A 27209-nucleotide genomic window follows, 5' to 3' on the forward strand; every position below is an offset into this window, starting at 1 on the left:
TTTTCATTTTAAGTTATAATTTTTACACTTCTGTGTTTTTTGTCACTTTCCTTTGGACTGTTTCCAGTTGATTGTTTTCTTTCCTCAAGTATGGTGTCTAAAACTGGACATGGTGTTAAAATTCAGTACGAAATTAAGATTTGTTAGTACCAGATTTCATCTATTTAAATAATGAAGCTAATCATCTGCCAGAAGAAGGATACCCAAGCTCTCATTCTAGTAATTGTCCTGCTGGAAACCAAAGTCAAAAGTTAGATTAATTAAAGCACAATTCATTGAAAATCAATCTAAGGAAGCTTGTTTTCCTTTTGGATTTGTGTCTTAAGCCTGACTGACCAAACATCTAAGAAAACACAAACTCTGATTCAAGTTTGTTAGCATCACACTGTTTCTATGAGCTTTCTGGTGTCCACTAAGTGAAACTCCTATGAAGTCTTTCCCTCAGTGCTGTCTATCTGCTTGTAAGAGCATATTTCCAGATTCATTAAAAAAAACAAACAGGGAAGCTTCCCAGATATGAGCCTCAGGGATGACAGCTGGAGTAGATGGGGGAAGAAGGAGCAGTAGGTGACAGCAACTGGACTATAAACAGCTGGTGCAGGTTTTAATGGCTGATTCAGGATTAGGTTGTGATTTTACTAGTTCTGTTGACTGACAAAACAGCCCTACCATAAGCCCACCTCACCAGCTATTCTGAACAGCAGCATGATGGTTTCCTTGCAACAGTTATGAGCTATATAAACAATGCCTTATTACACCCTATCTTGGCATAGAGATTTTAGATCTCCTGTTGTATTAAAGCATTTTAAAGTTTTAAATGAGACATGAATGTGAGAACATCTATTTCCTTTCTTTCTTTCCTCTCCCAAGAGAAAGATATATGCGGATCCTGCATTCAACATGCTGTCCTTTATTTTGTTTTTATAGTAGTTTAAGTAATAAATCCTGTTGTGTATAGGTGGATCCAGTCAAGGATTACATAAGATATTCATTATGTGAGACAAAAGGTCAGCCTATTTATTCATTCCTGCAGGACTAAGGAATGAACACTTGTGTCACCCATGATGATATCAATTCCATGGTCAGGACTTATGATTGTGACTCTAGGATTTTGGTCATAAATAAGTAAGAGGGTAGTGGAATTTCTATTTGGTTTAATTTGAAAAACTTCTGTAGCACACAACATTTTATAAAATCACTATTTTTAAATGCATTTGATATTTCAGGTTACATTGAATACTGGGGATTTCAGGAACAATGCCATGAAACTTGAACAGTACATCAGCCTTAAGAAACTGCTTCAACCTACTGAGGAATTGTCACATTTGCTTATAGTTACTCTGGTAACTTTGATACTAAGGACTACACACACTGTTACTTTCAAGAAGCTGTCTTGCTATTATGAACCACCTCTTCAAAAGCATCTACCTTCTTTCCTAGTGATTATAGAGGAACTTTGGAGGTTATTTCTGCCACCAACTATCCAACATTAGGTACTCAACATGGCCTCCCTTTTTTTCTTTGAGTTTAGATACTTAAAATACAGTACATAATGTGATCAGTGAAGGATGGGAACCAGGAGACCAAATGGGAGACGTGTAAAATCTCATGAAAAGATTTTCTACAGAGCAAGCAGTGGCTGACTTGACAAATAAATCAGAGCAAGACCAGAGACAAAGCTGCTAAAACAAGTTGAAGAACAGAGCAGGCAGAAAGAGATAAATATGATAGTGAGAGAGAAAATCAGCTTGCCTTGGCTATGTAAGAACAGAGATAAGGACTGGAGGAACTCTAAGTGATTGGCAAAATGACTGGAGCCTCGAGCTCATAGATCAAGGTCTTACTAAATAAAAAGGTGTTAAACAGAAGCCCAGATGAAGAACCTTATCAACTAAATTAGGAGAATTGGAGTAAGACACAAGGACAGGTACTAGAGCAGAGTGACAGAAGTTGAAGAGGCAGTGGCACACAAATACATAGCAGTGGAAAAAGACAGAAAAGTGTCTCAGCCTCAAGATTTATTCATTGTTGGAAAATGCAAGCTTCATCACCACCAAAGCTGGCCACATGAGAGGAGTAGACTACTACTTATGAGCTATTCCATCATATCCAGCTACCAGATGTGTGGTGTCTCCACATACAGCATAGCAAAACAGAACTTGTTCACTATGAAAATATTCTCCTTTTAATAGGTCTCAACTGGACATATAGTCAAAGTTTCTAGAGGTAGATAAAGCTGCTAAGTTACTTTGGTCTCACATCTACACAGACTACACTACAGACTCTCTTTCAGTAATGACTTCAATATTTATGTTTGAGTTCTTATTTGAAGATGGATACAGGATTGGTAGTTACACTATTTTAAAAATCCACACCATTCCTATCCGAATTTCACTTTACTTTTGAAACACTGTCACTTTGTATGCCTTTTTTCCCTATGCATGTAACAGTTCTGTTCTACCCATAAAATTATCTGGTGTAAGTAAGCTTCTGTCTTTATAATATTAATTCCATAAAGATATTTACACACCAACAATAAAGAAGCAAGATCACATTTTCTACCATTTTTTCCTTCTTTCACATCTCTTCCTAAGACTGAATGGGGCAAATTTCTAGACAAGTTTGTGGACAAAGAACCCATAAAGTTTTGCTTAAACCACTGTAACAAATTGTTTCAATATTGTTTAATCTTTAAATACATTGAATGCATATAATGTAACTAAATAAAATGTGGGATGAATTTGCAGAAATTTCAATATTTGAGTTTTATCTGGATGTGACCATGTAAACAGGATGTAATGTTTACTTACTATAAAGCCCATGTTAAGGACACCATAAAACAATGTTTTTCAAATTGCAATTAGTTAAAGACCAGGGAAAAGGCAAGTAGCACACCAGCTTCTTACAGGTGCAAAACCAGCCTACTGAATTCATGCAGTGAAAAAATATTCCTGCAAGTGTACAACCTGCTTTTACCTGTGGGTTTGGAGCAAGGCAGAGATACAAGAGATTTTTGTTACTTGGCACCAGTTCTTGGAAGATTCAAAGGTACTGCAGAGCTTCACCATCTCCAACAAGTGAGACACTTGTTGGTAGCTACTTGCATTTCTATGAACCTACACTTTTGCCACAAGGCAAGGAATCTTAGCCTTATTATTTTGACAGCCCTTCCAATCTGCTAGCTCACCTCTTAAGCCTAAATGAGATTCCCATTACAGGAAGCTCCCACCCTGCCTCACCTGCAGGCTGCACAACCCCTCCATCAAGAGCCTGGAAAAAGGCAGCTGAAGACAAGAGCACTTGGCACAGGCCAGCATATGCTCCTCAGCATGCCCCAGTGGCACAGCAAGTAGGAAACTCCCCTGGAATGCAGCCATTCCCCACTAGCTTGCTTGGGCAGCTTCCTGATCAGAGGTTTCTGTGGAATCCACTCCCACTTCTCCTCCCACACTGCTAAGGAAGCCTCTGAACCTTGAGCTGGGCTGTGACTTCCTCCAGGCAAAGGGCATCCAGAATTACGCAGTGCGATGCAGGGCAGAGGAACAAATAACCCAGCATGTCACCAGCATTTCAGCCATAAAGAGGGGGCGGAAGCATTCCTATCATGACCTGCCTGTTGACACAGCTCCAAAGGAGAGAATAGCTCCCATCCCAATTCATGCCACTTGAGATTATTAAAAACAAACCAGACAACCAAACAGGATATCAATTAATTACATTTAATGCTTCTGCTAATTTATTCTCTAATCTTCATCTGCAAGATAAAGCCTTCAAGGGCCACTCCATCTGTGCCAAAACATGGTGCTAGTGGTTGCTGTACGGACCTACAACTGCTCACCATTGCTTTGGGCCATCCACTCTTTTGTCATTTTCACCTACCTGCCAACAACATGCTAAAGGAAACGTAGAATTGGACATTATACAAACAACCCAACTGATATGAGGGACAGAGAAAATGGCACAATGTTTGGAGAAAACAACATGGCTTAGAAGTTCAGGAGCATTCTCCCCTTTCCTGGACCCGTTGATTCATCAGAACTATCTTTCTTCTCTCTCCTTTATCTAATGTATGTTTGCAGCTTCAACCCAATCTTTTCAAGTTCCTCTCTGCTCCTGAGAAGGAGCATAGTGCTAGGAGGTCCAGAATAAGAAGATGAGGTTGTTCCTCTGTTCACATGCCAGTAAACAAATTCACAGACGGAACTTAGCATGCAGTATACAATAACATGCAGTCAGAATATGTACCCGATATGGATTTGGTACAACACTTGGAAAATTGTTTAGAATCTGTCAGCCAACTCAATCTAAAAGTTCTGGAGCTATTTGAAAGCAAGCTTGCTAAAGTGTAAATATGGCTCTCATTAGAGCCATTTTTCAGTAAGAACACCAAAGGCACTTATTGCATTTAAATGCTGAATGCACCACTGACTCACATATCGACCATGACCAGTTCATACGTAGTAGAGTCCCCATACACAGCTGGCATTGCCAAGCTGGTAACTTACAGTTAACTCAGCAAGGCTGAGAGTTGTTGTCCCAATTGCAAATGCAATGCAAACTGCACTGAAAAATTCTTTTTAAGTGCTGCAATTCACTCTCAAACAAGTGAGGAGAAATATCAAGGGAATGTGAGGGTGGGATCCATCTCATCCACCTTGACATATCTACATCAATGAAGTTTAGAGAGTGATTCATCTGACTAAAAGTAGATGCCTGTTTTAAAATTAGTTGACTCACTTTATGGATAATATTGACTGTTTGACTAGATCCCCATTGACCATGACTTCAAGCCTATCAGCTGCCTCTACACACTCTAAAACAGGAGAGAAATTCAATGAGTTTGCCTGAAGGCTAGGGATATTCCAGGACATGATCAAGTAAACTAGCAGCTAATATAGACTGTTTTCCAGTTCTCATTTTAGAGGAAATATCAATGATTCTACAGAGACATCACCAGAGCAGAAATTATACTGAGATAATATGGATAGTCATTAAGTAGGCATTAATTAAAAACGAGGGGGGAAAATGAGGTAGAAAGGAATGATTTATTTTTAATTTTTTCCATAAGTATAAAGATGTGTTTTTTACAATGTTGTTTTATACTGTGCATATGCATACCAACCATATATACGCCATTCATGAATATTCACTAAGAATCAACAAAGTATTTTTATGTAATCAAAGTGCTGGCACATTAGGAAGATCGTATGTTTGATAGTTTTCAGATTATATCACAGGCTTTAAACTATTGCTTATAAAAATATTCTGATCTTGAAATTTCAAAGCTATTCAAATAGAAATTATTTTCTGAACTACAGGGAAAAATACTTATAAGTGACAACTTTTTTAATAGAACCATGTTCTTGTGACCAGCATGTGAGTGATGCTTTTAGTATATGCAATGAATATAGCATGTTTTTGGATCACAGAACCTCGGCTAAAACAAAACTGAAGAGCCACATAATTTTTCTTACAGACCATGATCTAATTTAATCCAAGGGTTGAAATCTGATAAATATTTTTTCCTTCCCCATTTGGCAAATCTCATTTCCTCTTCCCCACAATTCTAATAAAATATAAGCCAGCATGTTGTTTTGTTAACAAACCACTGAGGAAAAGAAGGCCCATATTCTAACTGTTTTATCATAGAGAAAGAGGCATCAAACTAATGATGAAATGCTGTATTTAAGACAAAATACAAGAAACATCTTCAAGTTACCAAACGTTAAAAATAAGGAGGATTTTTTTCTTAAATATAAGGATTACAATTATCCCCTCACTTATCCTGTTACCTACACCTGTGGAAGCTGCTACAAAACTGTGAATAATGACACTAGAAGAAGGAAAAATAATATATTCCATTAAATATGTATCATGTTTATTAATTTTTAGTGACAAAACGTTTTCTCATAAAATGTATAGAATTTGATCAGTCATGAATAGATAATGACTTTTTTTTCCCAAGCACTATGTGTACTTGGGAAAAAAAGGAATGTGCATACTTTTTAACAAAGTACTAATGTATATTAGCTTTTCAACCTATACAATTATTCTTGCAATGCATACCTATATTTACTGCCCTGCACAGCACAGAGTACAGCAACATCACCTTCTCATATAGTTTTGCTAATGCTGAAGTTAAGCAGAGTGTCTGAAAATGGAAATTAGCACCAGTTAGAAAACAACTATCATCTAACTCCAAAAAGGGGCCAAATGTAACGACGTACACTAGCTACAAGTATGCATTCACTATTAGCAGATAGCAAACTCACAAAGGAAAACAACAATTTAAAGTCCTGAAAACAATAGGGCCTCTCCAAAACATCTGCCGCTTCCTACAACCTCCAATCTCATCTTAGGACAACAGGAAAGAAAACGTCCCTCAAAGCAATCCTGTTCAATCATCCTCTTATGTCTTTCATGTCTTCAGGAGAGAAGCCTGCACTCTTTGAAAACACATCCATTCTTTTTTAAGTTGACTCTTAAGAACCAGATTAAAAAAGATATTCAGACCTTAGGGCTCTTCATTGAAACTTGCCATTCTCAAAGGAAAACTCAGCTGCCATCTTTAAGTGTTGAAATGTTTGGTGCCTCATCTATGGCACTAGAGCTCTCTGACAATAAGGGTTCGAGCAGGTCTGCAGTGGTAAATTACTGCCATTTGCTGGTTTTTGCTCCTCTTCTCTGATGGACAAGTTGAAAGTGATCCCTGGAGGTCTGCTAGTTCAACCTCCCATTCAAAGCATCTCCTATTAAAGCAACTTGCTCAGTCAGGTTTTGAATTTCTTCAAAGTCTGAGATTCCACAATATTGACTTAAAATCCATTCCGCATTTGATTATATTAACAGTGAAAATGTTTTTCCTTACAGGGAGAATTTCCTGTATTGCGACTTATGTCCATTAGCTCTTCCCCTGTCACCATACATCTCCAAGATGAATTTGGATCTCTTTCCTCTACTCACCCTACCACACTAGGCTCATACACAGCCTGTGGGATCTGAGTGACTCTGTTGCACTCAAAACCATGTGTCAGTCTCTTGTGCTGGGCAGCAAAAACAGTACTCCAGAAGCGGTCTGACAAGCACCAGAGAGAGGGAACAATTACTTCCCTAGACCTGCTGGTTACAGCTTGCTAATACAATGTGGGATGAGGCTGACCTTGTTTGCCCCAGCTGCCAACTTGTGCTCATCGTGTCCACCAGTACCACAGGTCCCTTTCTACAAAGCTGCTCTTCAGTCAGTTCATCTCCAGCATGTGCAAGACATCTCACCTGTCTTTGCTGAGCTTGGTGAGACTCCTGGAAATGCATTCTGCCAGCTTGTCTTGGTCCCTCTAAGCAACAGCCCTGCCCTCTGGCATATCAACTCCTTCCCTGAAGGCTGGCATGATCCATGAATCTGCTGATGGTGCAAGCTCCCCCACTGGATCAGATCAGTAGCAGTGAAGACACCAAACTGCACTTACCACAGAATCTGTCCCTGAGGAGGACTGCCACTAGCAACCAGCTGTGGGATGGACTTTATACTGCCACTCACAACCTGTCTGGCCTGAAATTTCAACCAGTTCTCCATCCACTTTATAATCTGCTTATCCCGTCCATATTTTGACTGGTAGGTTACTATCAAAGACTTTGGGAAAAGCTCTGCTAAAGGCAAGGTAAACAACATTCACAATTCTTCCCTCATCCATGGAATCAGTCCACTTCACAATGATCAATCAATCAGATTCATCAGTGGCAATTTGCCCATGGTAAATTCATGCTGCCTATTTTTAATCACCTTCTTGCAGTTCATGAGCTCAGAAATGGTTTCCAGGAGGAAATATCTTCCAGGTGACTGAGGTTAGAGTTCTAAGCCTGTAGTTCCCTGGATCCTCTTTCTCAGCCTTCTTGGGTATGATGGGTATGACATTTGCCTCTTCTGACCATCATGGACCTCTCCTCTCACCACAGCAAAGTAGATGGGTAGCACACTCATGCTGCCACTGGCTAGATTTTGTATTTGCAGTCAGTCTAGAGTGCTCTGTTCATCCATACCAGCCTTGCACCACCTTTGCCTGCCTTTCTTGACTTGGAAAGGACCAGTTCTGTGTTTTGAGAAGGTTGTTCTTTAAGTTCAACTAGCTGCGCCAGGGCACCTGATTGCTTCTCATGTGATCCTGTCCAACAGATTCCCAAACAAGCTGAAATTTGCCCTTTGGAAGTCAAGACTGGCAATTTTATTAGTTTTCTTGTTTATCTCAGGATTTTAAACTATAAAAACTCAGAGCTGCAGCCAAAGCTGCCTTCAACCTCTACACTCTCAGACAGATTGTTCATGAGTAATAAGTAATTCCAGCCAGGGCATCTCCTCTAGTTACCTCACAAATCACCTATGTCAGGAAATTGTCACTGAATTTTCTGCACTTAAACCATGTTTCAAGCGCTGACATCTTTGTAACCTGGTGTTCCATAGAATAAGGAGTTGCACTTTCACTGTTTTGACAGCAGAGATCTCACTTCACCTCCAAAAACTGAATACCCTTATCACCTGCCACAGGGAATCTTGTGGTAAAGGAAAGCTCCTTTACCACAGCTGTAGTGCTGAGGAGTAGTGTGGCTGTGATGCAAAGGGCTAGTAACATATCCCAAGGTTAAATGTGATAAGGAGGTTAGAAACATGGTGCCAAGGCCTGTTGTGACAGGTGCTACCTTCATCACCTCTACTCAGTGTGGAGGCTAGGAGTGGACAAGGAGACTAAGGGGACATTCTCAGGTTGTTGGTGCTAGCTCTGGAGATGAGCAGAGCAGCCTTACTCATACTGAGTCCTATCCACTCACCAGTGTGGAACACAGCACACCAAGACTCACCAGTGCCAAGGCTGGCACATTTGCAGTCACTTCACATAGGCTTTTACCAGATGCAGCAGCACTGGATATGACTCCCTGTTGGCATATTTCATTTCCAATGAGCTTCCTTTATAATTTCACGTGCCCAAGAAGTCTTGACATAGTGAGAATTAGAGCTGCTTCCTTCAGGGAAGACACCTTAGGAGAACGGCCCCATATTGATTCCGCAATGAAGAGTTTTGTCAGTTTACAGCTCCTGCTATTTAATGTGGCCATAGAATTCTGAATTTAATGATGTCTACATAACTTTCCAAGTCTGTAATTCTGCTGTTCAAGCTACTGAACTCTTCTTGTTCTAAAATAATGATGAACGAAACATTTATCAGAAATGCATGACCTTCTGAGCAGTTAAGGCTCTTGGTTTGCACAGGAGATGGCAGGACTGAGACGTTTTTAGCCAGGCTGAAAGAAAAGTTGCCTTTGGAGAAAACTTGTAGAGGCACATCCGTATCTTGAAGGTCTAATAAACAAAAAACAACTCTTTTCCTCTCTGATACTCATCTCAGCACTGTCCCCAAGAGAAACTTGTGTGGGGCGCTCCTTAAATCATATCCTACACAAAAAAGGGAAAAGTCTCTGAGCTTGAGTAATGGGAAATTGTTAGTCCTGAAGGTAACAGAGTCTCTGCCAGGAAGCATTTACATTCTTCAGCCAAGCTCTTTCAGTTACCTCCATGCACAACTTTACACATTAAAGATCCCATAATGTTATTGAAGATTTCACAAATAAGCAGTTATGTTTTTAGATTACAGGAAAGTTCTCTTGAAACAGGAAAATACTCTGCGTGAAAACTGAGTTTAGTATCAGTTGAAGAGTCATGTTTAGCATCTCCATTTTTAATAATTAGCTGATCTTGGTTTTTTTTCTACCACTTAAAACAAATAAAACTTCAAATAGCTATTTGAAAAAAAAAGATAAAAAGGATTTGAAGGATCTTAAGTGAAATTAAAAACTTTAGTGGTTAACTAAAGTTAACCACTTTAGTTAACCACTAAAGTGTTAACTTTATGTGTTAACTGTATGTGAAACACCAATGACTACAGTTAAAGAAAAACTGTGATGCTGCCCTCCCAGTTCAGTCTTGGCAGTTCTGAAGCACCTGGCTCCTTTTATTATAGATGAATTGCAGAACTAGGCCCTGGTTTAGAAGGGAACTGCAGTAAAGCAAGAGAGAAATTCTATCATAACAGCAAGTGCTTTATATAGTATTTCTCAGTTTCATGTGAAGCACAACAGCTGGGCTAGAAAAGTACGGACTTTTACCTAAAACATGACATTTTTGCTTTTAAAAGAGGGTAAGATAAGTTATCCTGTTTCTTCATTTCCATTCCTGACCTCCCATATCCTCTGCTTTACTCACATAATAAATGCAGATTCTTTTTCATTATGTCTTATGATTTTTCACTGAATAACATTAATTTACTTAACTTTGACTACTCTGAGCTTGTCTCAAGGTCTAAACTGCACATATCTTTTCATTCCTATGCAGAAGCATTTGACTTGTCCTTCTGGAGCCTTCCAAGGCTTTCAAGAAATTTAGTCACACATGTACTGGGACTCTTACACAGGATTAGCCATTGCACTATTCTGCAAAAACTGAGCCATTAGCTGTTGAAGACAGAGGAGGTATGAGGATGATGATGCTGCACTATTCTGGGCTCCAGACAAACCCTTCTGCATCACTGGAATGGTAAAAATTCTGCTGTGAGCTGTTAGAAGAGCTACCTCTCCCCATTCCCATTTTCCTAAAGCACAGCATGGATTTTATATAATTGCATGGGGAAGTGAAGGAGTTCTAATTGAAAATCAACAGTTAAAAAGTCTATACTTCTTTTTCAGTTTCTTAATTTTACTGTTTGCAGCATAAAATTAAATCTGGAATTAACTGCACTTTCCTTCTCCCCTCCACATTTACGGGGGTGTCATGAACCTCCAGATAGATATTCTGTAGCTCCAGTGGCAAAGTGCTACTGAGAAGAGGCCAAGGAAGTGGAAGATGGAAAGAAGTCTAAAATGGATGAGAATTACAGAGAGCTAAAACTGATAGGTCTATGGGAGGGCAGCAGTAGACAAGGCAGTGTTTTGGTACTTCAGTATTCAGGTTTAATATTGACTGAAACCACTAATCTTACCAAAATAAAGCCTGTGATATCATGTCCTCTGTCCCTCTCATCTATATGAAAACATGTAGGAAGCATACCACTCCTACAACATCCCTTATTTGCAAGACTTTAGATGTCGAATTTATTTCATATATGCAATTATTTCAAAACTTGTCCATATAAAAATAAAGGAGGGAAAAAAGGATATAGGTAAAGAAAATCTAAATATAGATGTGCCATGTTCCAAAAGGTTCTATATTAGATTCTTCATAAGTGGATGAGAGAAACTTCTTTCCAAATCTCAGTCTTGAAAATACTCAGCAGGCTCTCTTTATGCTCAACTTCTCTCCATCTACAAGGCCTGCAGACTCCAAATTTTAGGTCTTTGGATGCAGCACAAAGTTTGGGGGCAAACAGACCCAAAGCTGGCAACAGAAGGAAAATATAACACTGTTGTTATCAGCCAAAAAACCTTTCCTAACTCATTTTTGTGTCATCTGTGTCCATCCCACACGGACATGCTACATATAAAATGAAAGTTAGTTTTCTATTTCTGTTTTCTTAAAAACACCACAAGATGACAGTTGTACCCCAACCCCCCTGAAAAAGAAATAAGAGCACAGTTAACAATTCAGCCAGGTGCACTCCTTTCAAAATGCCTGTGACAACTGGGCTAAGCAAACTAGAGGAAATATTTATCAAAAGAGTCATCACTTTATCATCCTTTTAAAGAGCAACAAGGAAATGCCAGCAGCACCTAACTGCCTTGACTTCAGATTTCTTCCACTCTTTCACCGGTGATAACAAGGGGGACAGCGTTCTGTCCTGTTGTTATCTGATTAGTGTGGATGCTGGAGCCTTTGAAGGAGGTCTAGAGGAAGGAGTCCTGTCTTTCTCTGATTCTTATTTCTACATTCTCTTGCACTGATGCTGCCCTTTACACAGTGGTTGCAAGTCCATTTAAAAGACAATTTTTTCCTGTAAATTTTCAGCTGAATTAATCTTCATCTATGTTGCAGTACAGGTGTGTGAAATGCTAATGCCAAGAGGAAGGAATGGAGGACGAAGATGCATGATGTGCTTCTTTTTGGAGGCAGCACCTAGTTTAGGCTATTAAGAAATTGTGGAACAACTTGTTGTTACCTAACTACTAGGAATGATTCCAGATTCTGCCATCAGTTTTGAGTATTTAGTGCATAACTGTAGAAAGCCATTTTGCTGGAGGGCAAAACTATCACTAACATTCAGAAGCTACCCAGACTAGAAAGGCTACAAATTCATAAGCTACTAGTTTGGCAAGTCAACTGCTGCATTAGATTAGCAACATCATTATCTAAATTATTTATCTGCAGGTTTTCAGCATCAGGGATTTACCCAAAATCTCAGTTGTTCCTCTAAGGAAACAGCACCATGAGAGACCCATGTTGGTCAAGAGGACCTGTGCACACATACTTTCACGTCTCAGAAGTGATCTCACGAAACAACTACCTCCTTAGTTACATTACATTCCACATTTTGAGATGTGAGCTTTTATATCAAAAATTGTCCAATAAAAGAGTTAGGAGTTGTCTGCCAGGATTTTTCTTCCCCAGAGGTTTAAGGGGCTCTTAAGGAACATGGAATATATGTCCCCAAATAATTTATGTATGCAGAGTCTCAAGTTAATACATAATCTGGCACATAACTCAAGAGTTACTTCCTGTAGTAGCTAGTTTGTGGTAATGACATGTCATTTCTGTAGACTGTGTAAACTGCTGGCTCTGTTTTTCATACTTCTATAAAATCTGTTTGCAGAGTTTGTACTTCTTCTTTCATTACAATCAGGCAGAAGTTCAAACAACAAAACTTTATTGCTTGTGTCTGTAAGTTAAATAACAACTGAAAAGTATAAAATGCTTTTAAACCAATATAACAATGTGCAAAACATTGGTAAGTTCTAGAGAAATTACAGTGTACTTTCACAAGTGACTGACGTGCAAAGGAGTAACACAACTACTGTCTGCTTGCAGTTCTGCCATCTCCTCTTCACACACCCTTATTTCTTGTCTAAGTGGTTCATCATGGAGTATATGAGAAAGACCTTAGTATGGCTAAACTCTGGGATCAAACACTACAAATGTATATACATTCAAACTGTGCTTTCTATCTCATATTCAGACCAAAAACTGTTAACAATCTATTTTTCTCTTCCATCTTTACAAAAATGCTTAAAACTCATTTTTTAGAGATCAAGATATATATGAAGTACTTTAAAGTTGTAAACTCTTACTAAAAGTTAGTTGGCAACATTGCTGCAGAACATGAGCTCAACTGGTGAGCTTCTTTGCAAGTATCTTTACTTACCATCTTTGAGTAGTGAATTGGCAGCAGTTTAGTCCAATTAATTTTGACATGAATGAAGGATGATAAAGCGAACTGCTTAATCAGTACTTAAATCCTCACTACTTTTAAACATTCATAAGACATTACACAGAACACAAGTACTCCAGTTTTAAGAGATGATCCAGCATTTTCTGAGAAACGACGCTCAACTCCTGGATATACAAACCTCCTTTAGGTAAGTGAGTTCATGTCTTGGAAGTAATGCTGGGAGCTGTGACTTAAGGAGCTCCTGCTCTCTGGCTGATAGGTGGGGGCACCAGCACAAAGAACAGTGCACAAGCTGGTACAGTGCTGCGTTTGATAGTTTGTGCTCCAAATGTGCCACCCAAGATAGCTGGCCTGCAGTGGCCTCTACCCCTGACACACCCAGGCTCCTGCACATGCCTGTTTACTACTTCCTTTCCAAATGTTAAACTTCCCATTACTTTATTTGCATTTACAAAGCAGTGGGTGTTAATATTTACAGCTACTCCATATTAAAGATCAGCAAGCTTTACTAAGGCAGTAACAACCCAATTAGGTGTTCAGTGGCTTTGCTTTAGCTATTTTAAAATTTGTTTATAACATCCAGTGCGCAGTACTATGGTCTGGCAATGGACAAAACTCCATCAAACAGGACACCACTTTCAAAACACCTAGAAAGCTGTGGTGTTTCAATGTGCATGACAGCTTTATAAAATGCTGGCAACTGTACAGCATATGTTTTCTGGTGGAGTTTGGTCATACTAAGGCAGGGGGAGATGTGCTGAGCTACCAAAAGGCCATTTAGAATCATGTCTGCCAATTTTTCCTTCAGAAATTTGTTAACTTCGCATCCCCTCGCTTTCCATGAAAAGATGGTGAAGAATATTGAAGCTGCTTCAACGATTTGTTTGAGAAGTGCCTGATTCCCTCCAGCCAGCACTGAACCAGTTGCAGGCATATAGAAGTCAGCTTCACTGACCTCTATACTTAGGAACCACAACTGGTCATTGAAACAAGCAAGAACAAACAAAAAGCAAGTCCTTCTTTCTGCCTCTTCCCTGGAACCAGATGTTGAGAATATCATCAAAATACCCAGTGGAGTATTCAATGAAAAAATTTTTTTACATAACAGTATTACTGAATTCAAGCCATAAACCTCTTTATTCTACAGTAATTGTGCATAGGAAGATCGTATACTGGAACTGGAAACTCTTCCCTTTCCACAACTATAGGTTTGGGGTGGGTTTTTTTTTTAATTTTGGGGTTTTTTTGTGCTTTTTGGGGTTGGTTGGTTTCTTGTTTGGCTGGGGTTTTTTGGTTTTTTTTTTTTTTGTGTTCCCCCCCATCAAGAAAGAGGCATGTGACCATGGAGCAGCCTTTGGTGTTCTAATCACAAGACATGTCTCAAACATTTTGTGACAATGAGATGTGGAGGGGGTAAGGAGAAATAAAGCACACAGCTGTGTAAAGCTCTTCTACCATTCTCAGACCTGACTGAAGCCAGTAGTAGCGAAGTGAGAACAAAACAAACAAACGCTAGCCATTCATCAGCCAGTCCTTCCTTAAACAAATAAATAGAAATTAAAAAGACAGACAGTACTTACAAGGCTAAGCCTTTGCTAGCAATGGAGCCACCAGAACCTCTTGAGCAGAGATTAGCAAACTAAGTAACCTTCTGGGAATTCTCCCATGCCATTTGGCTGGTTAATAAAACTGTTCTATTCTTTGACTGTGGTCCTGTAACAAGTTAGAACTGGATGTGGTGATCACAGCTCTGCACAGTGAAGGGATACAGTCTGAATACTCCTGAAGACTCAGTCTGTGTACCTAATATAACTGCTTCAGCTACCCAGAGACCTAAACTCATTGGAGGAAGCCAGAACCAAGAATTACCACTGCAAAGAGTATTTTTTACTACTTAGATTAGAAGTACAGGACTTGCTACCTTCCTCTCATGTAATGTTTCTGTACTGGACAGAGTTATTCTGAGTCATATGCATTATATTGGAATAAGCTATGTATATTAAAGGATAGCTGACTTTCTGTATTTGAGCTCAGTGCAGGTATTTTGCAACCACATTGTATATGACTATAAATGCAAACGCAGCCAAACAGCTACTAGGATATGTTTTTGGGGTTGAAATTCAATAGAGCTTCAGGTTTTAAGACATGTTATTAGAAGAAACAATTGAAAATACGCTGTTTTTTTGACTTTAATACTACCTGAGTTTAAATTTTCCAGGTCACGTGTCTGCCTCAAGCTGACGTTTTCAAAAGAACTTTTTAACAAAATCCAAGTGTGAAACTGAGGAAGGAAAATCTCCTATTTTTACGCAAGTACATTAAAAAAACCTCTTAATGTACCTGAAAAGACCTTTTACCCTTTTAGTGGGAGGATAGCCTTTGAATCAGAAATATGCCTTTTGGGCAGTTTTCCTATTGAACAATGTGATAAAGCTAAAAGCTCTTAAATCTCAAGTGGCACATGTACAGTAAAAAATAGTAATAATGAAAAATATATTAAGAGCTAGAAGCTGGGTTTTCTGAAAAACCTGTGGCATCAGTAATGCTGCAGGTTGGTCCTTTCAGAGTTCCTCCTACCTGAGGCAGCAGCAGCGACATTCAGGCTGGGGCTCTGCTGTGTTCCGTGCTCCCTCTTCTGGCACCCAGGCCCCACCAAAAGCCAGCAGCTGCCTCGCGGGGAGGGAGGGATAGGAGATGTTGGGAAGCTACTGCAAATGCATCCTGTTGGGTACACACCACTTCTACTTCTGGCTATATCAGGGATTTACAGAGTAGCGAGTTTCTTGTATCGAACTGGAGGCCTCTAACGAAGTGCTTCTCATTTTCTGAGCTCTATATTCAAGCTGCTGGAAAATGCAGAAATATCAGGAAGAATCTACCGTAGGCATACAGCCTTCTCAGCACTGCAAGTGCTCAGAGGAACAGAGCATCCCAATAATGCTGCACCATGAAAAGCCCTAATAATGCAGATAGGACCACAGCATGTACCCACAAATGTAACAAAAAGCCTATTGCTGAATTTAACACAGCTCTAAAATTATGGCTAGCACTCCTACTGCTGAACAACCTCTACCCTCAAATAACCTGTACATTATATTCAGTGAAACTCTGCTTTGATTAAATGAAAACCAACCAAATTTAGCAGCCATTCTTTTATTGAATCCCTCTATGCCTTAGCTTTCTCAGCAACATAGTGATGATAATGCTACTAGTTCAGAATTTTGGGTACTCATTAGTATGAGCATTCAGATACTCATCTAATGATTACTTTAGAAAAGCCTGCAGGAAAAGCAAAAAAAAAAAAAAAAAAAAAGAAAAGGGTATGCAGACAAACACTTAACATCAGATACAGAGAAATAACTTTTCTATTTTTTTAATTCAGTGAGAAGTTTTCATCTCCAACTGAAGGATCTTGCATTAAAAAAGTGATTGTATAGTTAAGGATTATCATGATACACATGCATGATGTCGCAGATGGAAAACTTAAGCAATGAGCACCGAATTCTTCCATTCAAGTTTCATATATGTTAAGGTTTGCATGTAATTATAGATAATTTTATGTTCAGACACAAACAGAAACTATTAGATTTTTATTTAATGTCAAGAACTTTCTGGCAGATAAAAAAATTAGTAAATTGAATGTCTATGTGTTTTCTTCTATAAATAAATAAATTGATCCTGAGATTAACTTGGCTGCAGCTAGTTACCCAAATATTTAAAAAAAATTATAAACATCTTTGAAAACTTAATTTGCGCATTTTGGCAAATGGAGATGACTCCTCACAACAAAAATTACTTGAGTAAATTCACAATATCAAATACATACTGTATATTATATACATAAATTCTGTATATTACTGCAAACATAACACAAACATCTGACTTAAGGATACACAACTCCATTTTCATAACTTCTAAGCACAACTAATTCCAATAGAACACCATGGAGGCTATGTAATAGCTCGGTAACCTCTCAAAGGAAAAACTGTGACATTATTTAATTTTCCTAAAGCAAAGTGAAGAATGAGCCTGGACTTATTAAAATAGAGGTAACAGATGAAACACAATATTCTCAGGGTTTCATTTACAGATAGGCTTAATTCACTTCATTGTCTTATAAATCTAGCCAAACTTGTAGCATTAATGAAAAAAAAATCTATTTTGACTTTGTAAAGTATCACTAGAGAAACTTTGTGAAGGATGAAATAAGACAGGAAGAAGTTTAATTCTGAGAGACCACACTGTAAGTTCAGGCCACTCCTGTTTATGCTGGGGAACTTACTACAAAGCAGTCTGTGGTGCAGCATGTGACTCAAGCCACTGGGAAGTTCCTGTTCAACAAACTGGAATAAAATACTTAGATACATAAAGAAGTCTAATGTCTTGATTTGTAATAAAGTGTGAATAGTACTTAATATTCCCAAGTCAGCAAAAGATAGAAACAAACTTTAGGGTAAATGCACCTAAGGAGATGTCTGTCTAAAGTCACCTGTGACACTGCTCGAAAGCACACAGAGAGGGAGTTGTCCCACTCAAAATTATCAGATTTTACTCACTCCCTTGCTCAAGTCTCCACTTTCTTTCCTCTCCCTATTTTGTTCTTCAGCAGGCGTGCTAGAATTTTTCCAGCTTCTTGCCTGTTTTCTATTACAAGCGAGGGAGTTTCATGGAGGGAAGAGACCTTTCCCCAGTGTGCCGTTTCCCCACACCGCACACAAGCTAGATAAGGACAAGGCTAAGCAGAGCGGCTTGCGCAACACCTTTGAACACGGCTCCACCCCAAATACCCAGACTGCACTTTTGCCTTTTGGTAAGGGGTTGGGGAACTGTGCTCACTCCTCTCTCAACACTATTAAGTGCATCTCAGCTCAGAATCAGACACTGACCCTGCTCCGTTCATCAACTGCTCTTAAACATAAGGACCTTGAGATCCTCAGAAGCCCAAAACCAAAAAAATTATATAAATTAAAACATATAATATATATATTTCATATATATATATATATGCACACACACACGCCATTTCTACATTTTCCTAAGCGATTTTCATTGCTTACGAACAGAGTTTGCAGCAAGATTCTGGGTAAGACAGATCTCACATTAAGGTTCAAAATTCAGAAGTAGGAGCAGCTCAGCCTAATCAGCGTTTTTATAATATCTGGAGGCTAACAGTCATAGATTCCCCCAAGAGCTTTAAATGCTGTCCTGTCTCTGCAAGCAACAGGAACTGATACTCAACTACATTTGATAACTCTTCATAGTAAACAACTTCAAAAACTATCTCTCATTAGCTTTTTTTTTTCAGCTCTATTAGACACTACTGTAGTTAAAAATTCAAGTCCTAGGTTTTAAGTGTGATTTTCAAATTAGCTATCACACCAGCATTTTACCAATGCACTAAGTGTGAGGGGATTTGTTTTCCAGTTACTCTGAAAATGAAAACACTTCCTTTTACCTAGGCAACACAACACATATGCAATGAACTATCAGCAGTCTATAAGGCCAAATCCAAATTGAGCATATCACCAACAGATACATTGAGAATCATAATTAGACAACAGCAAATTTCTTCCTTTCAAAGTATATCTGTGAGTATTCATGTGTTTTCACTGCTTTAAGTTCTTGATTTACTTGGGCAATTTTAATAGATTACTTCGGTTATATGTTATTTGGCCAGTATTTATTTTATTTATTATTTTTCAGAAGTGTTCTTGCAGCATATATTATATTGAAATGCATAAATTTTCACATGTATTGTCTGTCCACACATTCACAGTTGCACAAATTACTTCCCTTTTCATTTATGCCCATATGCAAGTTAGGTAAGGCAACTGCTTACTCAGAGAAATTTCAACATAATTTTAGCTACTGTTGACTGTCATTTGAATTGGTAAAAATATAAAGATGAGACAGTCCTACGTGACAATGAAATATTGCTGGCAAATCTGCAGTACTGAGAACTCTCCTAACTAGTAGGATTTCACCACTGTTACTTATAACAAACATCATGAAGTTATTAGGTTTGGTTTGGCTTTAAATTAATTGGACCTTCCCTGTCCAAGTATGACACCATAATTCTTAATTAATTCTTAATCTACAAAAACCCTTTGACAAATTTAATCTGATCATTTCTGTATTTCTGAGCACAGTTCCTTTTTAACATTCAGAAGAACTCTCTCAGTTTTGCATCTCAATCAAACTTTCACACATTCAACCAGAAACATGAATCACACTAGTGCTATTTCAGGGAACAGTGTACAGCTATAGTGGCAGGGGGAAGTGTGCCATCCACCAGATCACACTGACACAGAGGTCATCATAAAGTAATGTGTGAGATTAAAGGTAAACGTAATTTACTAAGACCAAACACTTTTTTTTTTTTAAGAAAAAACCTGCACCCATTTGCTGTCAGGACATTCATGACTTCTGTGCTACACACCAGTGCTTGCTAGAACACCAAAACATTTTCTGCCATTGAGGCCCTAATCTGCATTACAGTTATGATAACATAAAGCATCTTTTTTTTTTCTTTGCCTGCAAGAAAACGATATGAATTTGACAATCTTTCTAAACTTACTGCTGAAGTATTGCAAACCTAGAGTGTTCAGAACGCCTAAGTCAGGACACAAAAGAATTAGGATTTCAAAAGTATAGCAGTTCTGAAATCAAGTGGGAATGCATTTACGTATTTATTTTTACTTCTCCTTCAGCTGCATTTAGGGTTTTCCTGCTTTGTGTTTCATACTTCATTGCACAACTGAAAAACCATCCACTTTGAAGTGCTTCTAACTTAAGAGTTTAAATGACCATGAAACTCACTAATTCCAAGAGGTGGACCTTTGTGAAGAACAGCAAGTATTAAAAAATTACAGTACTTACAGATAGCATTTTTAAAAGTGTTTAATCAACACTTGGGTATTTTCAATAGTGTTTATGCAGCCAAAATTTCCCTCTGTTTTATTTCCTGAGTAGCAATACCATAAAGTTGAAATGAGGAAGGTGCACATCCTGTTGGAAAATTTAGGAGGATAAGTGTCATAAATTATTTAAATAAACAGCTTAAGAAGGTGGGTCTTTTCAATGTAAAAGTGTTTTAAATTTTAAGATTGTCTAACTCAACCCTCCTGAGGTAGTTAAGTTCCAATAACTGTACTGAAAATTGTAAGCAAGTGTGCAACAGTAGCCTGTAATGCTGGACCTCCACTTTCCCACCTTCACTATGCTGTTTAGCATTTAATTTCATGCATAAGACCTTTCACTTATGATTTAATGGTGTACCATTGAAGACTAGTCACTTATGGTCTATACCAAGTAGCAGAATCTTTAAAAGAAACTAGCATACTAAAATGTAATAAAGAATTTCAAAGTATTATTCAGTCACAAGGGGTAGGGCTTACTGAATAAACCCCTCCCTGTTGAAGTGTGCATTTGCCACAGCAAGTTAAGCAAACAGTAAAGTCTTTAGCCCAGCATATGCAGTTGCTCCAACACTTTGACATTTTTTATTAAATATGGCTGAGCTACATGCCACTAAAATTTGCCAACTTGGCCAGAAATGCTCTCCTCTAGCAGAAGTTCATCCTGTAATTCCTGTGCTTATTTTTACATTGCACCTCTATTATATACTAGTCTTAAGAGGGAATTCACTGGATTCTATAGTCCATCTAATAGGCTGCATTTTCAAAACTCATGCATATAGCGCATGCACATACACACAAAAAAATTAACTTCAGTTTCTAAGGATTTACAGTTTACTGTTTAATACAAGTAGCACATAGCTAGTGATACTAGTTACACTCACCAGTACATAACGTTGCCACAATTCAAGAGCAGCGCAAGCAAAAATGGAAATGAGTGAGAATATTTCACCCACCAGAAAGCAAATGCAGAGCTAGTGGCACACAGAGAAGAGCAACGGTGGCTTGCTCTCTCTAAAGCAGCAATACTGAAGACAAGCAATAAGCCCAAAATTTAGTATTAAAGATTAAAAAAAAACCAGAAAACCAAAAACAACCCAAACTCAAACAAACCCCCCCCAAAAAATAAAAACAAAACAAAACAAAAAACCCCAAAACCAAAACAAACAAAAACCCCCCTGCAACACAGGATACAGCTGCTAGAACAGAACCTTCACTTAACATAGCTATACTTAAAAAACCCCAACCAACAGAGAGGCCAAAAAACCCATGCAAGCAGCACTGAATAGTGACAATTTGGGTACTGAACCTATCCTGTCTGTCTGCAAGAATTCTCTAATATTTATACACTGAAAGTCACTGTATACGGTAACATTTACAAACAGTAGAGGCTTTATTTTACAAATAAACTCAAATTGCATTGACAAATACTATACAGAGAATAATAAAAGGACCTTTTACTAAATAGCAAGATTTTTTCCTTTTTCCTGCTTTTGATCTTTGACTGTTTAGTATGCAACAAGATATTTCAAAACTCCTTAATATCAAGGTAATTTTGGTACACTTAAAAATTATAACAAACATCAGAAATAGGTAATTTCCTTTATTTAATACTATTAAAAAGCATGCATTTTAAGACAAATAGATCAGAAAAAAAAATCTTAATGCACAAGCCCCTTCTCTATCTCTGAAAACGGAGGATTTACAAACATAAAACAAACAAGCCCGGTGGTGTCATACTAGAATCAGCTTCACAACCTTATCGTAAGGGATCTCCACCTGTTTCAGCTATAAGCCGAATAACCAAGCTATAACAACCAAGACATCGTTAATGTAAAACAGTAATTACTACCAAGCTAGCATCGCAAGATCAGAGTCCAATACAGACATTTTGTACCTTGGTGCTGGATAATGTTACTTGAAGCATCAGCCTAATAGCCGGTTTATTCATAAGGCACGCACTAAAATGAAACAAACAGTAATTAAGTGCTGACAGTGACCTAGTTAGCTACACAAGGAGCTCGATCGTCCTGTCATTCATTACAGGTTCGCCGGAATCCGACAGGAACGGCCCCGTCCGCCCGGGCAGCGCGGGAGCGGGGCGCAGCGCCCCCCGTGCGGGCAGCCCCGGCCCCGGCCCCGGCCCGGCGTCGCCAGCCGCTCCTGCAGCCCCCGGCTCTCCGCAGTCCCCGGGTCTGCGGGAGCTACGCCCCGGCGAGGGCAGCGCCAAGGCCGCCTGCCTTGGCCTTCGCCTTCCCCTCCCCCGCGCCGCAGCTCCGGCAGTTCCGCGCTGGGATAGCGCAGCCTCTGACTCGCTCGCTGCTCGCGTCCCCCTTCACCTCCCTCTCCTCCCTCCCCCAACGCGCGCGCTCCAGAGTCTCCTCTCGGCGGCAGGAGGGCGGTGAAATCCTCCGCTCTCCTCCCTCCGCGCTCCGTAACGCGAACGAGCCGCCGCCTTCTGTTCCTCAGCATCGGCCAAGTCGGTGTTTGTTGACAGGCTCTGCCGGGCACAAAATGGGGCTGCCGCTTCCATGGGCGCCGCCATTTTGTGAGAAGCCGTTGCGTTCCCTTGCAGCAGCCGCAGCCTCAGTCGCGACGGCCGCGGCAGCCCAGGCGCGCCGGAGCGGCGGCCGGGGTCTATGTAATGGTTGAATAAAGTGACCCCATCTAGGGAATCCCCGGCTGACAGTTACGTAAGGGACCGTGCGCAATTGCTGTGCTTAGCATGGAAACCCACCTAGCCCTGCTACGCAACTTGTCTGTCCTCCCCTCGGCCTCCCGCTCCCCTCACAGGGCGCCCGGGCGAGCGGTGACTCACCTCTGCCGACTGCCCCTCGCGGAGGGGAGACCCCCTGCTTTTAAGGAATTTTTAAGGCACGATTAAAAACCACCGCCCTCCCGAGAAGGGAGGTTTGACTGTGCGTCTAAAACAGCGATTTAGCCCCCCAGTCGCTTGTTTTAAACCTCTCTGATTTGTATTATCCTGGCTTTGACAGTCTTACGCATACTGTAGCTGAAATAGCAGAAGCTCAGAGTGTCAGAGACAGGAGCTGCAGACCAGGATCTGAAGGTCTAATTTTAGGGGGGAGGAGGGAAGGCTCTTAATGCTACAGTGAATAAGACACTATGCATTTCATATTCTGAAATCCACACACCACCAACTTTCAGTATAGAGTGTTAATTTGAAACTCGGATATTTATTTCTCTGTCCTTTTCCCCCAGATCATGAACCCAGGGCAAAGCTTACCAAGCTTTATTGTATCTGTCTCTATATTCAAGCTGAAACAACAAACCAGTCAAAAGGAAAAAATATTTGAAAAAATATTGTTTTCTGAAGTTAGTACACGGAGTAGAAAGGAATTGCAGATTTCCTTCTTTAAGTGCTCACTGGAGGCCATCATATGCCATTGATTCTAAAACACAGCTCCTTACTGACTTTATTGAGTTATGCTTAAAAAACCCCCAAGCCTGTAGGCCTCTAGCTTTGGATTTCAGTGTAGAGGTTGCGAGGGGCAAATATTCCTTCAGAGTCTCTTAAACTGGAGCAAGCACTCACCTGTGGCTGTTTGCATGCCGGGGAAGGACAAATGCCCACCTGGGCACTGCTTATTTTACCTGAGGAGCAAAGGTTTGATGGAAGGCACACTTCACCCTGGAGTGTCCACTTCATGGACCCTTTCTTGCTCCTGTTTACCCCAAGTGGCACCAAGCTCCACCGTGGTCGGCATGCAGGTCTTCTCCTGGTTTCTCAAGTGGAAAACACGTCAGGAGGAAGAATGTTTACAAACACTGCGCACACCACAGGCAGAGGGCTAGCACTTGTGGTGCCAGTGGGGGCTGCTGCCCATCCGGGGTGAGGGCCAAGACCTTCTTCCTCCATTAATTTTGTGCTGCATGTTCCATTTGTCAATGTACAGAAAGATCTGAGCGGCTTAGATTGTGTACAGCAGTCTTGAGACACTTAGATTACAGACTGTAGTATCCCAAGAGAAAGAAGGAATAAGAAATATTCATGGAGTGACCCTGAGCCTAGGCTCCTACTGACAAACCTCTCCAGGGCACCTCCTACTCGGGGGAGCACTCGGCATTCTCCTTTGGGGAGTTTTAGAGCCCTCATGCCTCGAAATCAGGGGTTCCTGCTGCCCCCCCTCGCCCCCGCCGTGCCATCCGGGGCGACTTCCTGCCCTTGGAAACACCTCGGCCCGGGGGACTCGGAAAGTTTTCCGAAAGTCCACATCCCACCAGTGCCCCCTTCGGTTGTTGTTTTCTCTCCCCTTGAACTCAGGGCGTTGGGTTTAGTCCAATTAAAAAATTCGTCCCCGCTTTCCAAATCCACCTTTCCCGCCCCCCCGCCCCCCCCCCCCCCCCCGCCGGCAGCCAGCGGAGAGAGGCCGGTCGGCGCGAGCCTGGCACGGGAGGGCCCCGCACCGGCCCCGCGCCCCGGAACAGCCGGTAGTAGCCGTTTTTTTCCTCCCTCTTCTCCCTCTCCCTCGCCTCTTTCCGCCCGGCTTTGTGTGAAGTTTGCGGCACATTGCAGATGAGCCCTTAGCGGCGAGAGGAGCCTATTGTTCCCCGCCAGGAACTGCTTGCTGGGGCTGTGCTGGCTTTTGCCTTTGGAGCTGCCTCCTGCAGTACCGGAACCGGCCTCCGGGGCCCGCTGTGTCGCGCTCTCGTCCAGGCAGAAGCACGGCGGCCTCAGATCTTTTTGTCTGAGCGAGAAGAGAAGTGAATCCCGCTGCCGCCGCCACCGCCGCCGCCGCCGTAGCTGTACAGTGTGTGTGTGTAAGGGAGCGAGCGAGGGAGCGAGCGAGCGAGGGAGGGAGATCGCATGGAGCCGCGGCTGTAACACACACACACTGTCAATACCTCACTCCGGCTCCCCCCCCGCCCCACCACAACAGTAACCCAATTCATTGTGTGATCCAGCAGCACCATGTTGAGTCTCATGTGCAGGCTGGATCGGCTGGGTTTGTGGTGCTGAGAGAGGCAGCAGCCGCGGGAGGAGGAATTACTGAGAGGTGCCCCTCTCCCTCCCTGCCTCTTCGCCCGTGTGTTGTGTGGAGACAGGACTCGCAATTACCACACTCTCGGGGCTCCCTTATTCCTTTTAAACTTTTTTTTAAACAAGCCCCTCTCCATGGCTGATCCCCGGCCGAGCACGGGCACCTGGGTCTCTTAAAGACAAGGAGGAGCCGGGGATTGTTGTTGTTGTTGTCGGCCGTTTTTTTTTTTTTCTAATTGGATTTTTTTTTTACGAGAACCTTTTTTATTACAAAAATGGCAAATTCGACGGGTAAAAACCACGCAGACCAGCGGAGAAAGGGACTCGCTTTCCTGGACGAGCTGCGGCAGTTTCACCACAGCAGAGGGTGAGGAAAATGGGGAGATGGAACGGGAGGGGGGGAGGCTTTTAAATCGACCAGATCCAACTTCCAGCCCCTTCCCTGAAGGACACGGCAGCCCCAGCGAGGGGAGAAAAGGGGGCAGAGCTGACAAGTTGTGGTGTTTTGTGTGTATCTCCTTTGGCAGGTCTCCTTTTAAGAAGATCCCCGTGGTGGGTGGGAAGGAGCTGGATCTTCACGCTCTCTATACCAGAGTCACCACTTTAGGCGGATTTGGGAAGGTGAGTGGAAGTTTTAATTTGGGTTTCCCTCCCACTAACCTCTTCCCAAAAGTCTCCTCTGACCCCCGGGGGTGGCGGGGGGAGCTGAGGTGGCCGGGAACCGTCCTATTTAAAGCCGGTTAGAGAAGGTGGGGGGTGGAAGGAGGAAGCGAGCAGATAGGCAGGTTGGTGGCTCGGCCTTGTCGGCGGAGCGATGGAGGGGGACCCGGGGGTACGGCGCGCACCCCACTCCTGCCTCCTCCGCCTCCGCCGGACCCCCTCGCCCATGCCCCCCTCCCGCGGGAAGGCGAGGGGGGAGCAGGGAGCTGCTGGGCGCCGAGACCAGGCTTCTTTCGGCTGTGGTGGCAGCTCTGTGCGTCTCTCTTGCAGAGGGAGAGACAGAGGAAAGAGTCTGAGTGCAGTTTTAGTGCAACTCAAAATTAGCGGGCATGTTTAACATCGATAATCGGCACGGAGCATGGGCTAGGGAACGATCCTCGCAGCCGGGGGGGGCCGGGCGCTGCCCTCCGAGCCCTTCCCTGGGAAAAATAACAAAAGGGGCACCCAAGACGGTGTGTAATCAAATAGCCATCTTTAGGCTTCAAGGCTGGGGACAGAAATGTAGGCCTCAAAAGAAAGGCCTCTCTGTGTCTATGGATCTGTGTTGGGGGGACCCCCCGGGCCGGCGCCCCCGCGCCCCGCAGCCCAGGGGGCGCCCCCCGCCAGCACTTCCCTGCATTATTTTAAACTTCTTTGGGTTTTTAACGGACCGCGTTAGGATTTAAAAGGGGGCGACAGAGGGACTCCCGATTGGTTATTGTCCAGGCAGTAAAAACAAAAACAAACAAACCCCAAAACAATACCACCACTCCCGGCCGTTCCCCCCGAAAAAAATAATGTGTATGTTAAAAAATAAATGCAGTAAAAGAACCCTGATAAGCAGGATTATTCTCGAAAGGGGAATACTAGCAACTGTCAGTAAAATATATAGTCCTAAATCCCATACACATTCGTGTTTGTTTCTTTTTATATATTTATCTATTTGCTTCATGGCAGCCTGTTTTTTTTTTGTGATGTTCGCTGTCAGCAACATGTTTACGTGTACGTTGTGTATCTCGGCTTGTGTGTTGTTTTTGACAGGTATCAGAGAAGAATCAGTGGGGAGAAATTGTAGAAGAGTTTAACTTTCCCAGAAGTTGTTCTAACGCTGCCTTCGCTTTAAAACAGTATTACTTGCGGTGAGTGCTATCAAGCTGTTGCAGTAGTATTTTTGAGTGCGGGGTTATATTTAGTTTTCAGTGTGTGCAATAATAAAAATATCCCTACTCT

General features: G+C 41.4%; 1 protein-coding gene across 1 annotated transcript in view; it reads left to right on the forward strand.

Moving 5' to 3' along the window:
• Positions 1–24980: 24980 nt before the first annotated feature.
• The window catches only part of ARID2 (AT-rich interaction domain 2), a 91866-nt gene continuing 89637 nt past the window's right edge, over positions 24981–27209 (forward strand). Inside the window, exons 1-3 of the mRNA XM_064701821.1 lie at positions 24981–25647; positions 25808–25901; positions 27021–27118. Of these exons, the coding sequence (XP_064557891.1) occupies positions 25556–25647; positions 25808–25901; positions 27021–27118 (284 nt within the window). The 5' untranslated portion in view covers positions 24981–25555. The remainder of the gene's footprint in view (positions 25648–25807; positions 25902–27020; positions 27119–27209) is intronic.

Source organism: Zonotrichia leucophrys, chromosome 1A (genome assembly GCF_028769735.1).
Source record: "Zonotrichia leucophrys gambelii isolate GWCS_2022_RI chromosome 1A, RI_Zleu_2.0, whole genome shotgun sequence".
Classification (NCBI taxonomy): domain Eukaryota; kingdom Metazoa; phylum Chordata; class Aves; order Passeriformes; family Passerellidae; genus Zonotrichia; species Zonotrichia leucophrys.